The following is a 15943-nucleotide window of genomic DNA, read 5'->3' as shown; positions in this document are numbered from 1 at the left end:
AAGCACTTACACGAGTGTATGGATCGTCCTATCCCTAAGAGAACCAAGATGCTATCCTCCAAAAAAGGAAGCCAATCTGGTGGTCCCCTGCTATAAACAAACTCTACAACAGAAGAAAGAAACTGCTGCAAAAAAAAGAGTAAAATCCCATGACTGGAGGGATTCCCTGGTTAGCCTCAGTAAGAAGCTGAGATCCCTCGTAAAATCCTCCAAAGCTAGTTACGAAAACAAAATCACCACTGTTTCTAAAGACAACCACAAAGTATTCAATAGTTATGTCAAGAATCTCAATAACAACACTCAGGTCTACTTTGAGTTACAGCACAATGGCACTAAATATACAGAACCAACTGATATTGCCAACATCCTGACAGATAGGTTCAGTGCTAACTTTACCCCCCCTCACCCCCTAAAGGGCCCATCTGTATACCGGAAGAATGCAAAGTTCCTGTAATCGTGGCTGCACGGGTAAAAAACATACTCTCCAAAGCCAAGAACACAGCATCCATGGGACCTGACAGCATTCCAGGCTGCATTCTACATGGACTACAGAACTAACTGGTACCCCACCTAAGTACCATATTCAATCATAGCCTCACCTCAGGCTTTGTGCCCACTGAATGGTGCACAGCGTTGGTTATCCCACTCCACAAAGGGAAATCCACCACGGACCCCGGGAACTCCCACCCCATTAGCCTGACGAGCCTGGTCTGCAAGACCATGGAATGTATCATTATGGAACTTATAAACAAAGACATTGGTAATCTCCAAACTCTAGACCCCACCCAGTTCAGGTTTGTAAAAGGTAGATCATGTCTCTTAAACCCGATAGACTTCTTTGAAGCAGTCACCAAAGCCGTAGATAATGGTAAGGTGGTTCACACAGCCTATCTCGATCTCACCAAGGCTTTTGACACCATCCACCACTCTGGAATTATAGATAAACTCACTAAACTAGGTATAAATCCCTATGTCATGAGGTGGGTTGCCAACTGGCTCACTGACAGAACCCACACTGTGAAAGTAGCAGACTCCAAATCTGACTTCAGACCAGTGACAAGTGGAGTACCACAGGGTTCAGTCCTGGGTCCTCTCTTGTTTGGTATCTACTTCTCTGAAGTACAGGCTAACACAGAAGGTCTTTGGCTAATGAAGTTCACAGATGACTGCAAACTAGGAGCCATAATCGAAACTCCTAACGATGTGGACATCCTACAAAAGGGCCTCACTGAGACAAATGCCTGGTGTCAAAGCCATGACCTCAAGCTCAATGCCAATAAGTGCATTGTCATCTCTTTTGGTAAAAACTCTGTACCCATGAACTTCCACATATGCGGAAGTCTGCTTAACACTGAAAGTGTGATAAGAGACCTTGGGACACAGGTGGACAGTAGTCTCTCCTTTGATAATCACATCGCCACAGTAGTCAGGAAATCCTTCTACATGGCACAACTCATCACAAAAGGTTTCTCATCTAGGAAAAAAGAGGTAATTGTTCCCCTCTACTCATCACTCTTTAGACTCAGTATAGAGTACAATGTGCCCCTTTTGGTGTGTACCTCACAAGACATCTACAACAACTGGAAAGACCACATAAATACCTCACAAATAGGATCAAACAGATGACCTACGCAGACCGTCTCAAAAAACCCCAGCTTTACTCCATCACATATCACCTACTCAGAGGCGATCTCTGCCTAACATACAAAGGTATAGCAAACCCAGAACTGTTGGACATGCTCCACTTAAAGAAATCCCAATCCCTCCGAGCTATACGCTCTAGGGACCTAAACCTTGTCACCGCAATAAACAGAACATGCTGGAGGGATAGATTCCTGTCCCAGAGACTTCCCATACTCTGGAACAAACTATCTATATCAAACAAAGCTCCTCATTAGCACTCTTCAAGGAAAAATCTTGATAACTGGATGGGAAATTGGCAATTCACCCCGGGATCACTTCTATGGCTCTGCTTGACAGGGGCACAGGAAAATAATTTTCTTGGGTGGCGGAAGCTAAGGTACCTTTTTGGCTAGGCTTATATAAGCCCTAGGACCAATAGCCTAGTGCCTACCTATGAACCTATTAAGATGTCCTTCCTCTAGGGACAGTAGCGATTCAGATGGACAACATCTTGGTAGTCTGGTATGTAAACAAACAAGGGGGATCCAAATCTTACCCGTTGTATCGAGACGCACTCAGAGTTTGGCAATGGGCAATTTCTTACAACTACTTTCTCACAGCAATGCATATTGCACTGAGCTCCAGCGTGATAGCGGTCAATTTGAGCAGTACTATTCTCTTGCCTCACAAGTTGCCACTGGGGCCAAACTTGCTGCGATCTTTTTGCCTCTCCTCTAAACAATAAGTGCAGAAGTTACTTTGCCCTAATCTCCCCTTAGGGGGAGTCACCCAGAGATGCTCTTCTCTATGACTGGCCCCCAGTCTGCTCTATGCCTTTCTCCCAACTCCCCTAATATCTCAGTTCCTAGAGAAAGCCAAAAGGATGGAAAATTCAGTAATCCTCATTACCCCCTTCTGGCCTCGACAAGTCTGGTTTACCTTCCTTTGGCCTCATTTAATTCAGAAACCATGGATCCTGAACCCAGCTGCAGATCTGCTGACTCACACAGGGAGCATGGTACATCTGAAAATCCAACGTCTCAAGCTCACTGCATGGCTTCTCCAATTCTCATGATTGCCAGGCATACTTCTCTTTCTTCCCCTGTCCGACACATTATTGTTGCTCATAACAAATCTTGTACTAGGAAACTATTGCAAAGTAAAGGGGAAAACTTTGCTAGATGGGCCCATGATAAGGGACTAGACCCTTATTCCAGTCCTATTCATAAAGTTTTAGATTTTCTAGCTACACTTTACCAATCGGGTTCCTTCGCATTAACAATTTAAGTTCACCTAGTGGCGATTTTGACCTTTCATATAGGACTGGATGGTGCTTCTCTAAAGTCACACAAGCTTTGTAAAGCATTCTTAAAAGGTTTCCTAATGCTAAGACATCCATTTAAAGAACCTACTCCCCTTCGTGATCTATCTGTAGTACTTCAGGCCCTTACTATGACCCCCTTTGAACCATCAGCAACTTGTGACTTAAAACATTTGTCTTGGAAAACTTTATTTTTGGTGGCTATCACTTCTACCAGAAGAGTCTCTGAGCTTCAAGTTCCATCTTGCGAACCTCCCTCCTTAATTTTTCACAAAGATAGAGTTGTGCTTCGAACAAATCCATCCTTTTACCCAAGGTTGTCTCCGAAACCAACACTAACCAGACATTACAGTTACCAGTTTTTTTTCCCACATTTTTCTAACAAGGGAGAATATGTCCACCATTTACTTGACATGCACAGACAACTATGTTTTTATCTTCACAGGACTTAAAATTTCAGAAAATCAAACCAACTGTTTGTGGCATTTTCTTCTCTCCGTCTAGGTAATCCAGTTTCAAAGGTTACCTTGGCTAAATGGCTTAGAGACTGCATCACTTAAATTTATCATTCTAAAGGGCTACAACTTCCAAAACCAGTTCAAGCCCATTCAACAAGAGCAGTGGCAATGTCTGCAGTTTTTCATGCCAGAGCATCTTTAGATGAAATCTGTGCAGTAGTCACATGGTCTTCTCATCATACCTTTATCACTCATTACAAATTGGATCAGTTCTCGAGGGGACAAGCATCCATTGGCTCTGTGGTGCTTAGGAATATTCTTCCATGAGACCTCCAGAGACTAAAGTAGCTGTGGGGACTCTGTCTCACTGTCAAGGACTGAGTGAAGATTGTCAACATCAGATAAAGAAGTTATGCCTTACCATAACGTTCCATCTGTGTTGTCAATCTTTACTCAGTCCTTGACATCCCTACCCTCTTTCCCCCATCGTGAGACTTTTAGTAGACCAAATTACTTCCTGGCTAGCTTCCTTTTAAGGACTTATAACTGATCTCAGTTGCTATGTCTATCTTTTAACCATAATTTCTTCTGTCTGGCTGCCACTTTCTTTGGCAAACTCAATCTGAGGTAATTTCTGAGAGGAGCATTATGGGTAGTGCCTGACTCGAGAGTTTGGACGACGCGAGCTGAACTATATGGCTGAGCTGGTTCCGAGGTTCGGAACTGAACCCACTGTCAAGGATTAGTGAAGATCGGCAACACATATGGAATGTTATGGTAAGACACAACTTCTTTTTCTACAATCAATTCAGCCAGGTCCAATAATTCAATAATGTATTTTATTATTGACATGCTTTTATTGGTTGATTTTTATTATGTGATATTTCCAATTCATTCTTTAAATGCGTTTAGTGCACTCAGTATTAATTCTGATGAAGTCCATTTGAGCTAAAGTGCTTAACTCTATATTTATATAATAAATAAATGGTTTTATTGGTTGTTGATGTTTCCTGGTGTTTTCCTGAGGACATAATAGTGCGTGTTTTTGGTGTTTTCAGTTTGTACTTTTGAGCATGGCACTTTCTCTGTATTGTTTGATTTTCAGCTGTTGATGATGCTCCCTAAGGGAAGGCATGGTTCATAGGGAGGAGTTGCCCTCGGACAAAGTTGATGAGCATGGAAGGTCCATAAATAGAAAGTGAGCAAGGCATAAAAAGGAAGCCCCACCAGATGAAAGTACAGAGAGCTTAGCCCCCAGGACATCCTTATGATCCATGACTGGCTCCAGCAAATACCAGAATAGTCCAGGGAGGTAGGAGTTTGGCTGGTAGACCCATTGTGGACATTGCGGGCTGTAGCAGTACCATGAGGTAAAAAAGATTAAGCAAAACAGAAGACCATAGGCAATGACTTACACATGTTCCACAATCCAGTTTCAAAATGCATCAGTAATTAACTACTGAAGCTGTGGCCTTTTTAGAGAAAGCTTCCCAAGTGGGAAATAGGTAACATGAGTAAGATACTAGTAGATAAAAAAATAGGACTGGAAATGCAGAAACAACATCAAGGTTCCCAGCCAACAGAAAAAAATCAGGGCAAACTCAATCATTCATCTATTTCAGCCCTACCCCCACACACATTGAGGTATGTCGGTCCATCAACAGCAAATATACTGAATGCTGATAGATCATAAAAAACTTTCTGAAAAAACTTTTAGTGATCCTTGAAGGAATATGTTTTTTAGGGGGCACACCCCCCTACACCTTTCATGTCAGGACACACCCCATACCCCTCAAACTTATATATTCTTACTCTGAAGTTGCACAACAGTGAAAAAAAGATCAATCTCCACTGTTGGTGAAAGTTGTTTCAACAGCTTTCCTTCCAACTATCAGTATTCGGTAGAATTAATATCAATAAACTGATAGTCTCCCCCACACAGTCTGTCACCTAGCAGGGACTGTTTGCTATTTGACAAATGAATGATTCTTGATAACACATAGATAGAAAAAAGAAATTGTGTCAGCAGAGTATGCATTAGAATTTGTAACACTTCTACTTCTAAGAGCCCTTGCCAAGTACCTCAAGAGATTAGCTTCATTTGGCTTTTTCATTAATAAAATAACACTGAACAATCAGGCAGTACTGCCAGTATCTTTCTAAACCAAGTAATGAATTTTTAGTTATTTTTTCCTAGCTCCAGAAAGGTTACTCATTGGAGAACCCTTCTAATGTTCACTATCCTACATCATTATATGAAAAACAAAAAAAGTGCCAACATTACTGCCAGTGTTGTTGCTTGACACCTTTTTTGTAACTGTTGTCATCTAGGATGATTTACCCTGCAAATTCCTAGTCATGTAGCATACTGAGTGTATGTTAGATTGTGTGTGTGTGTGTGTGTGTGTGTGTGTGTGTGTGTGTGTGTGTGTGTGTGTGTGTGTGTGTGTGTGGAGGATTTGCACTTCCACTTCACCTCACTGCCATTTGACCTTTCTACTGCATCCAGAATGTTTACCAAATGCCTGTTCTTGCTCAAATTGGACTTATGGGAATTCATATTTACTTGAAACCAAAGAAAAGCAGTGCCAAGCAAGGGTCCAGAAATGGGCAAAGAATTAATTTATTAAAAGAACCTGAAAAAATAAAATGAGTGCTTTCATCTGATACAAGAGACTTCATCAGAATAAAATGGTCCTAGCACAGAGCCATTAAATAGTGCATAAAAAGATTCCATTGGTACTTGGTTAATTAATAAGAACTGTAGTATTCTTTAAAGGGCCAGACAACAAATGTGCAATAATAAGCAATGATACACATAGTCATTGCCAAACAAAAAGGCACCACAACAAAATGCATCAAAACATTTGATTATTTAAAAATAATGATGTAAAAAATATATAATAAATATAACAAAAGATTTGTAAAAACTTGGGCTGTAACTTATTAGCCTTCAGTGTTAAAACAGGTGTAAATGAAACAATCATTCAGTCACGTACCTCTCAACCTCTTAGAGCAAGAAATCTGGACAAAGGCATAAATAATGAGTGGTCAAGGACCCAAAAATAGGGACATTTTTTTTAAATACTGCTCTTACAAACTTAGAAAGTTGATATAATAACAGGTTTTGTGCTAGTATGAATCTTCTCAAGGGTATGAAGTCTGAAACTCAATCATCTCTCACTATTTTCTGGCATCAACCATCAATGATCTGCCAATGATCTATCAGAAAACCACATTTTATGAGAAACAGACCAAAAATATGAAGCAAAAATCTGGACATTCTGTGAAAACCTGTACAGTTGAGAGGTATGCATTAAGACCAAGAGGAAAGGTAGCCCCCAGTCTAGGTTGCCAATGCAGTTCACGTACTTTTAAGTAATACTTCCAGTCCACCCCCCTCCCTGGATCCAGTGTGATCTTTTCTAAAATACCAAAGTGAAGCTTGCTATAACTGTTACATTGGTTGGAATATCTATTCAGGGCACTGTTCTCATTCTTGTTTACATTATCGTGTGTGTGTTCATAAATATGTGTTCTGAGGGCTTGCTCAGATGCCAGACATCTTGCGCACATTGCTAGGTAAACTGTCCTTTGAGTGGTACAGTTACCATCATGAAAAGTGATCTTTGTTTTCATTACATTTCCTAGCACCACAGCTTGGTTCCTATTCTGATGAAGTCTCTTGTATGAGACGAAAGTGCTCATTTTATTTTCAGTTTTTTTTAATAAATTAATTCTTGGACCATTTCTGGACCCTCATTTGGTGTTGATTTTCTTTAGTTTCAAATTTATCTGGTTGATGCCGCATCATTTTATGTCTTTTCTGAGCTGAGTTACTATTAGTGATTGGGGGCTCAATGGATCCCCTGGACAATTTTCAACTGCCTAACACTTGGGCAGATTCTTCTGACTTTGCACAGCTCAAGGAGGTTGTTGCCTCATTAAAAGTTGAGCTTACTAAACTCATTGAACTTTCAGCCAATCAGAGGACAGACGTTTTAAAAGGAAGGTGGGTGTGATGGCTTCCTCCCCATTGCCTGGCTCTATGCATCCACTTGATTCTACTGAACACAGACTGGAGTAACAGAAACTGTTTTTTTTAACTGCAAAGCATTGACATTTCTTCTGAGCTGTAAATAAAATATTTTTTTTGTGAGCTATAAATAACTTAATTTTTATACACACTAATACATAACGTTGCCCCCTGTCCATTATTTTGTGAAGTGTTCAGAAAACCCTGTACAAACTCTGGTATTCTGTTTCAAGAAAAGAAACAGGTTATCGAGTTTATTAAATTGGCGGGTTTACTGTTTTTTTTTTTTACAAAAAGCATAGTAAATCTGCAGAAAAAAGGCATCATAATTGAAATAAGGGGGCCTTCCCACTCATGTGATGTCATAACATCACAGAATGGGTAGAGAGTGGGTAGGGCATGGGTGAGATTATAGGGGTTCAAGAGGTGTGGCCTAAGTCTAGTTTTAGACGCAACAGAAGGTGTCAACCTTACTAATACGTATTAGATATGATTAGACAGATATATATTTACATTTATAGTGTTCTAGTTAGAGGTTTATGGTTGTATAGCTATGTGCTTTTTTTTTCTTGTATCAGTCTAGTTAACTCTTTTTATTTTTCTACCTATGTATATGATTTTAGTTCTTATCACAGACCTGATGAAGGCTTTATTGCATTAGTTAACCAAAGGCAATTTTAGTTAAAAGTCAGTATTTTATGTGTATGTTATACTTTTCTTAACTCATTACAAACGAGTGCACCTCTAGGCATTTCTGCAGCTGCCTCCTACTGCACCTCTAGGTGTCAGATATTGCATGTTCCTATTTGCATTAATAATTCCAAAAGCATGCTACATACGAAGTATCATAATATTGTATCTTGAAGCATGCATGATGGCAAACACAAACATATTGATATTTGACCTGTGTCAATGGGTATTTGTTAGAACTGTAAGGTGATAACTTCATTTTTTAAAGGCTGAAGCCGCATGCACTGGGAGTTAAAAGTAGGCACTCAAAAGAGTTGTTCTGGAGGGAATGTGGGTTGCAAATAGGTAGTGTTTTCCTTAATTAGGATTTAATTTGACCTAATCACTAGTAGTGTTTGAGGGTGGGTACTTGCTGTTCTAAAATGCACTTTTTACAGCCCTGTTTATATTGTTTGCCTTGAACAGGCTGGTTTAAAATTATACAATACATATATTTTCCACACCTACTTCTAAGTGTATAAAAGTTGATATGTTTAATGTTGTAAAATATTTCTGATGTTTGTTACTGAGGATCACTTTTCTGTGAAAAACAAAGGCTTGCTGCTTTGAAACACTACCTGGTATTCATGCTTTTTGGGAATTATTGTGACTGAGCTCATCAATGGAGTTTTAAAACCACTAGTTTCTCTGTTTTTTTTTTTTTTGTAATAGAATGGATACTTTGTAGTTGTAAGGTTAAGAAAGTTGAGCTAGATAGGTGATTTACAAGACTGAACAGCTTATGCAGTAACCTTGAAATTTATCTGACTGGCTTGGTAGCAGCATATCAAGGTGTTCTCTGTGTGAAACGTGAAACAGCAATAATATTCATAGTAAGTCTCGCATATCAACTTAAATGTGAGATATTTTTTCTCACCATTTACTGCATATTTGTTTAGTGAAAGTGATCAGCAACTTTGTAAAAATCATTACTCTAAATTTTCACTAAGTGTGTGGCAGTAGTTTGTGGTAGTTCCAAATAATGAAAGCCTACATTTTGGACAAGTGAGAAGGTAGCGGAAGGAATCATGTTATGTTCGAATTCAGAAAAACTTAACAAAAATAACATTGATTGTAGTACACAAAAATATGTATTTCATATAATGTTGCAGTATAAAAGATTTTAGTTGTCCTTTTTAAAATATGAGGTAAAAATGATAATTCTTTAGATTTCTTAGAATATTTTTTGCTTTTCATATAATGCAATTGTTTTTGCATTGTAGATAATGTCGGATACAGCAAAGGATCCAGTGATCAAACGATGTTGCCTGGTGCCAAATAGACTCTCAGATATTCAGAATCTATGTGATGGTCTTGAAAAGTGCCAGAAAAGCCTAAATGATTACTTAGATTCTAAAAGAAATGCTTTTCCAAGATTTTTCTTCATTTCTGATGATGAACTGCTCAGTATTTTGGGAAGCAGTGATCCTTCGTGTGTTCAGGAACACATGATAAAGGTAATATGGCTGAAACTTGAAAGTGTTTCCTTTTGCCAGTAGTGTACAACCTTCAGATGTATGCTGCTGTATAAATGCTAATTCATTCAGCTGGTCTTTGGTGATGGTTTAAATAGGTGGCATTTAAAGATTTTGTCTACACCTTTTACTTGAGATAAGTGGAATAAGTTATACATGCATTTAACTTGCCAGCAGACAAAGGGCATGCATTATGCCATGCCTGCTGGAATACACAGTTCTTTTAAAGGTTTATAAAGGAGTTCTCTGCTGCCTTCAGATTGTCTTAACTCCTTTAGATGTCCTTATTGCACCTTTATTATTAACTTATTTCTCACCTCCTGATCCCTATAGAACTTCTGGATATTCCCCCTTGTTTCTGCATCTTCTATACCATAGATCCCCAAATTGCTCTTTACTGGGGTACCCTGGACTTAACCATTCACTGGGTGAGCCTTTGACTTCTCAGGGGGTCAGACTATGTTGTAATTCAGCTGTAGCCCTAGGGAAGGAGTGATCTCATTGAGAGTGACAGATCTCAAGCCAGGAACCATTATAGAGATGGCAGCTAGTCAATGACATCATTGTATTTTTGCTTCTGCCTCCTATAATTTGAGGTAATGATCTGTGAGGTCTCTGGCTGCCATCAGAGGGTGCCTAGGCATTGGATTTACCCAAGCCATCTCCTCAGGATAGGAGAGCTGGCCCTTGGCTGTTTCATCCAATTCCCTCTAGCTAAGTCTACCAATGGCCCAAGTCTATGCCTGAACTGAGGTTACAGGTTACACAGGTGAATGCCCAACCCCATCCATCATTGGGTTGGCTTTCTTGGACCCTTATTTGCATTTTTTTTCATCTTGTTCCATCCAGTTAGTAACTCTTCATCATTTTAGAATTTTTTTTTCTTTGGTAACTTAATCCACTTGATCATTGCATTTGCTGATATTTTATTCAGGACATCCACTACCATACATTCAAAAATTCCATCCATATTTACATCTTCTTTTCTTAGTACAGATTTTGTGGTTTTAGTACTGTCTTGCTTTTGCTAAATCTGATAAGGTCTTTATTGATTCCATTTGTCATATGTATGAAAGTCTTGTCTTTGTCTGTCTCATTCAGAAATCTGCATATTTCTTTTAACCTTTTTTCCCCTGCATGCCTGCCAACCATCAGCCCCATCCTGCTGGTCTTGAGCTCATTTGTTCTCCTTTTGCAATGGCTACTTCAGTGACTGGTGTCGTGGATGAGAGTTGACCAGAGCGATTACCATCTAGGCAGCAATAGAGGGTGATAGATTTTTTGCTTGCCTCATCCTGATGTCCCCATAGCAGTCTGATATCCACATTTTCTCACATTACTGCCAAGATGACTCATTCAAGAGTTTGTTCATGAGTCTTATTGCAGCCACTGTTGTATTTACAGTTCTGTGGGCACCCATGTTTTTCCCATCTGTTGCATATTGAAACATCTACTTCCACTGGGTGTCCATCATATAAGATGAGATTCCTCCTTCCACCCAGAATGGGCAAGCCAGCATCATCCATTCACAAACATTCTCTCTGCAGATGTTCTTTGTGTTTCACTGTTGCAGTCATTACATTTGGGTAATCTGCTGGCAGGTTGCCCTCAGTCGGCCTGATTAACAAAGTCTTGGGTCCTGCGTCGGTTGCTGTCCCTTCTTCCATGACGTCAGGTCATCAGGGGTATAAAACATGCAGCCGACGCTATTACATCAGTCTTTCTTGCCGCACGGTGCCTGAAGCAGAAGCAGGTCGCAAGTGCTGGTCGGCCGACACCTGAAATTTTCATATTCGAGTTTCAGAACCGAAGTCTTCAACTAAAAGCTAAGTACCCCGTTGGGGAAACTTTTTCTTGCTCCTTACCGATGTCAGTAAAAGTTAATAATTGCATTACTTGTGGGAAGCAAATACCTCATAAGGATTTTCATTTGTACTGTATTCCTTGCCTAGGCCCTGATCATAACGTACCTTGTTGTCAGTTTTGTGCTAGATTTAATCAACTCACTATTAAACGTCTGTACATTTTTGCTTCTAAATATTTTGGCTCACGATTTAACAATCCAGAACTGTCGTCGGTTAGCAATCTGACTACCGGAATACCTAAAAAACACAAAGAAAAAGACAGAGACAGGCCGTTGAGGTCCAAAACTGACGACGATGCTTCTCCTAAGCCAGTCACTAGTTCACCGGTACTCAGTGAGGTGCTTTTGCAGCTCCTGATACCCACTACTTTTGATTCGCAGGCCTCTACTGAGACCCATTCAGAGTCCAGTATGCCGCGAGATGCTTTAAATATTGAACCCGCGGATATCTCTACCTTAGATGGGTCCGGAGCCGCTGTGCAGGCACCAGCTTCTGAGGGTGTTTTCAGGCCTAAAGATTTGTATATTAAACCAACGCCATCTTCAAAACTAAGCCCAAAATCTACTTCTGTGTCTAAAAAAATGATGCTTGGGCCACGTGTGCAGGCCCCTATGCCTACAAAACAAATGATCAAAATGGCTGAAGATTTAATTACCTTGATCAGGGGTAGCCAACCCCCACCTGCTAAGAGGCCTAGGCAAGACGTTGATTATGAATCTTCTGATCAGGATTCTATTTCTTCTGATTCTTCTACTGAACAGGATTTATCTGTACCTACTTATGAGGACTCTGACGCAGAAGATTCCATTCCTTCTGCTTCTCCCCCTGAGGATTTCTCTTTTGGATAAACTTTACATACCTTAAGGGATCATTTCCACTAGGAAAGTCAGGATTTTTCTGAATCTAAAAAGAGACTTAGGGATTTTCTTCTTCTTCCTCAGCATAGGCCTTTGGCTATACCTCCTGTTCTAGACATTGTTGATGATGTTTTTTCAGAATCTAGTATGACTACTGATTCTCTGCCTCGGCTCTTAGTAAGCCAGACAGATACTACAGGGTTCCTGACTCCCACAAATTCCTTTTCAAAAACCCTACTGCTGATCCTGAAACCATTTCTCAGGGTCCCAAGGGCATTAAGGCCTCAACTGCTAAAAATCCTACCCCTTCTGATTGAGATTCCAGAGTTTTAAATTGTCAATTTCATATGCTTAAATATCAACAGCATACCATGGGACTACTTAAACAAAAAATTATGTTAATCTCTGACTGTGTGGAAAATAAAGATTTGCAGGATTTATTACATTCAGCTGAACACGTTGGAAACCATACTTTGTAATGTGGTTTTGATTCCTTGGAGGCCTCTTGCAGGGCTGCTGTAACTGGATCTGTGCTAAGAAGGCATGCTTGACTCAGAGAGCAATCTCTGCCTGACCATGTTAAAGCAAAATTGTTGGATGCTCCTTTACAACAGGACCGTCTCTTTGGTAATAAGGCTGATGACGTGTTAAAAAAGATGGAAGATAAAGCTAAATCTATGCAAACTGTGAAAGATTTCTTCTTACAAGTGCAACCTCCAATGTTTAGTAGGCACTGGCGTACTAAGAACTGGTCCTTTCCAGTCCCTTCGAGAGCCGCTCAAGTCAAATCTAGACATTCCAAAGGCTCCAGGTTACAGTCACAAGGAACTTTTAGAACAAAACAATGGGGTGCCTCCACCTCCAAATCTGGAAACAAGATACCTCCCTATGGTAAACAGTCTCAATGACTTCCCTCTACAATCACCAAGCACTTACCTTTTAGCTGCCCCTTTGGGGGGAAAACAGGCACTTCATGCACGAAACTGGCAACTTATTACCCAGGACAAATGGGTTTTAAATATAGTATCCCAGGGATACAGATTTCATTTCCACACATTGCCAATCCCAAATGGATGGCCAGATCTGCCCCCAAATCAGTGGGCAGAGGTCCAGAAACAAGTTCTGTCCCTCATGAATATGGGGGCTATTCAACTAGTACCAGAAGAGGAAAAGGGACAAGATTTCTATTCAAGACTTTTCCTGGTACCCAGAAAAGACAAATCATGGCGTCCATATCTCAATCAGGGAATCTTGCAGAAGATACCTCCGCTTCAAAGAAGGCTACTTGCATTACCAGTTCTCTGCACTGCACTTTGGCTTATCTACTGCGCCCAGGGTCTTCACAAAGTGCCTGGCACCAGTAATTGCATTTTGCAGGCAAAGAAATATTCAAATATATCCATACCTGGACGATTGTCTAATTCAGGCAGAAAACAAGGATATTCTTCTAAAGCATCTGGCGTTTGTAAAAAGGGTTCTAACTTTTCTACGGTACACCATAAACGAAAAGAAATTACAACTGGTACCCTCTCAAAAATTACATTCCTGGGTGCAAGCTTGAATACAACTGCTCAGATGACTTACCTTACACCAGAAAAGCAAATTCAATTGGTGACTTACTTCAAACAGGTGGCCACAAAAACCTTGCTATCTGCGAGACAAATTCTGCAAGCCTTGGGGTTCATGGCCTCCTGCATTCTTCTAATTCCATATGCAAGACTGCATATGAGGAAATTCAGTGGTACTTAAAAAGTTTATGGAGTCAACATTGTCACAGCCTGAAAACAATGATTACTATTATACCTTGCCTGCAACTAGAGTTCCTATGGTGGGTAGAGGCCTGCCACCAAAACAAGGGACTGCCATTCACTCCACCCCCTGCCACCCAAACCCTAACTACAGATGCATCAGACTATGCTTGGGAGGGCTCATCTGGCAGGAAAGTGCATTCAGGGCAAATGGAGCCCAAATCAAATGCACCTACATATCAATCAAAAAGAGATGCTAGCTGTACAGAATGCACTGACAGCCTTCAAGGACTATCTTCATCCAGGACAACTAATGATAAAGACAGACAACACCACAGTTATGTGGTACATAAACAAGCAGGGGGGGTACACATTCCTACCCCCTTTACAGACTAGCACTGGCATTGTGGAACACAGCCTTGACCTATCAAATACAACTTACAAGCTCAATTCCTGCCAGGAAAGCTAAATACTCTGACAGACGAACTAAGAAGAAATCTTATGGACCCACACGAATGGAAACTGGAACCACAAGTTTTCAACATATTGACACGCAAATGGGGGAGCCCAGACATAGATCTTTTTGCCTCACCCCAGATCTATCAGTTGGACAAATTCTGCACAAGAATTCATCACAAAAAAGCTTGGAAAGTGGATGCTCTCATTCAGCTGGAAAAATCTATCAGTCTATGCTTTTCCTCCTCTGCCTCTGCTCTCCAAAGTTCTACTAAAAGTCAGATAAGACAAACCAAAAATGATTCTGATTGCTCCAGACTGGCCTCGCCAACACTGGAACCCACTTCTGCGCAATGTGTCACACCTTCCTCTGTGGCACCTGCCTCAGACACCTTACCTACTGTCTCAGCAGGACTACCAAGTTCTGCACACTCAGCTCCAAACTTTGAATCTTGCAGCGTGGCTAATCAACTAATTTCACCCTTGGCATCCCTCAGCAAACCTGTGATGGATGTCATTTTGGAAGCTAGAAGGCCTAGTACTAGAAAATCTTATGCTGACAAATGGAAAAGATTCTGTGCCTGGAACCAGTCACAAGGAATAAGCACAGCAATGCCCAATATTCCTCAGATTTTGCAATACTTAACCTAGATGCTTCACAAGGGCCTATCTTTTTCTTCCATAAAAATCCATGCCTCTGCCATTTCAGCTCATTACAACACAGAACCTCCCCTCTTCTCTCATCCTCTGCTAAATTAGTATCTCAGAGGGGCCAAAAATTTAAGACCTCCCAGGAGAGCACCAACTCCTGCATGGGACCTCAATTTTGTTTTGGAAAAACTCACTCTCCCTCTTTTTGAGCCAGCTGCTACTGCAGACGTAAAATGTCTTTCCTGGAAAACAGCTTTTCTTGTAGCAGCCACTTCAGCTAGAAGGATTTCAGAATTACAGACTCGTATGGCAGTGGAGCCTTTCATTATTTTTCATCTGGACAGGATGGCTCTCAGGACCAATCCATCTTTCATGCCTAAGGTGGTATCCAGTATGGCTCTTAATCAAACCATTCATCTGACAACTTTCTTTCCCAATCCACAGAACAAGGGTGAGCGGATTCTGCATTCATTGGATGTACACAGACAACTTAGATTCTATTTAAACAGGACAAAATCTCTAAGACAATCTGAACAACTATTGGCGGCATTTGCTGCAGGGGCAGAGGGAAAGGCTGTTCTTCTTGGAGGGCATTGGAAGGAGACCTGTTGCTTGGGACAAAGTGCCATCTCTCAGTTGACCTCCATTTCACACTGAGCTAATCAGAGGAAGTCGGAGGAAGGGCTCTGAGCTAACTAATCTGTGATATTTAACATTAAGTATC

General features: G+C 40.6%; 1 protein-coding gene across 1 annotated transcript in view; it reads left to right on the top strand.

Annotated features, from left to right (window-relative positions):
• DNAH10 (dynein axonemal heavy chain 10) overlaps positions 1-15943 on the top strand; it is a 5879077-nt gene that overhangs the window by 2615828 nt on the left and 3247306 nt on the right. Inside the window, exon 30 of the mRNA XM_044069759.1 lies at positions 9391-9624. Coding sequence (XP_043925694.1) covers positions 9391-9624 — 234 coding nt within the window. The remainder of the gene's footprint in view (positions 1-9390; positions 9625-15943) is intronic.

This window comes from Protopterus annectens, chromosome 4.part0 (assembly GCF_019279795.1).
Source record: "Protopterus annectens isolate FY-2018-M chromosome 4.part0, PAN1.0, whole genome shotgun sequence".
NCBI lineage: Eukaryota > Metazoa > Chordata > Ceratodontiformes > Protopteridae > Protopterus > Protopterus annectens.
The sequence above is the reverse complement of the archived record's forward strand: the minus strand, read 5'-3'. Positions and strand labels throughout refer to the sequence as shown.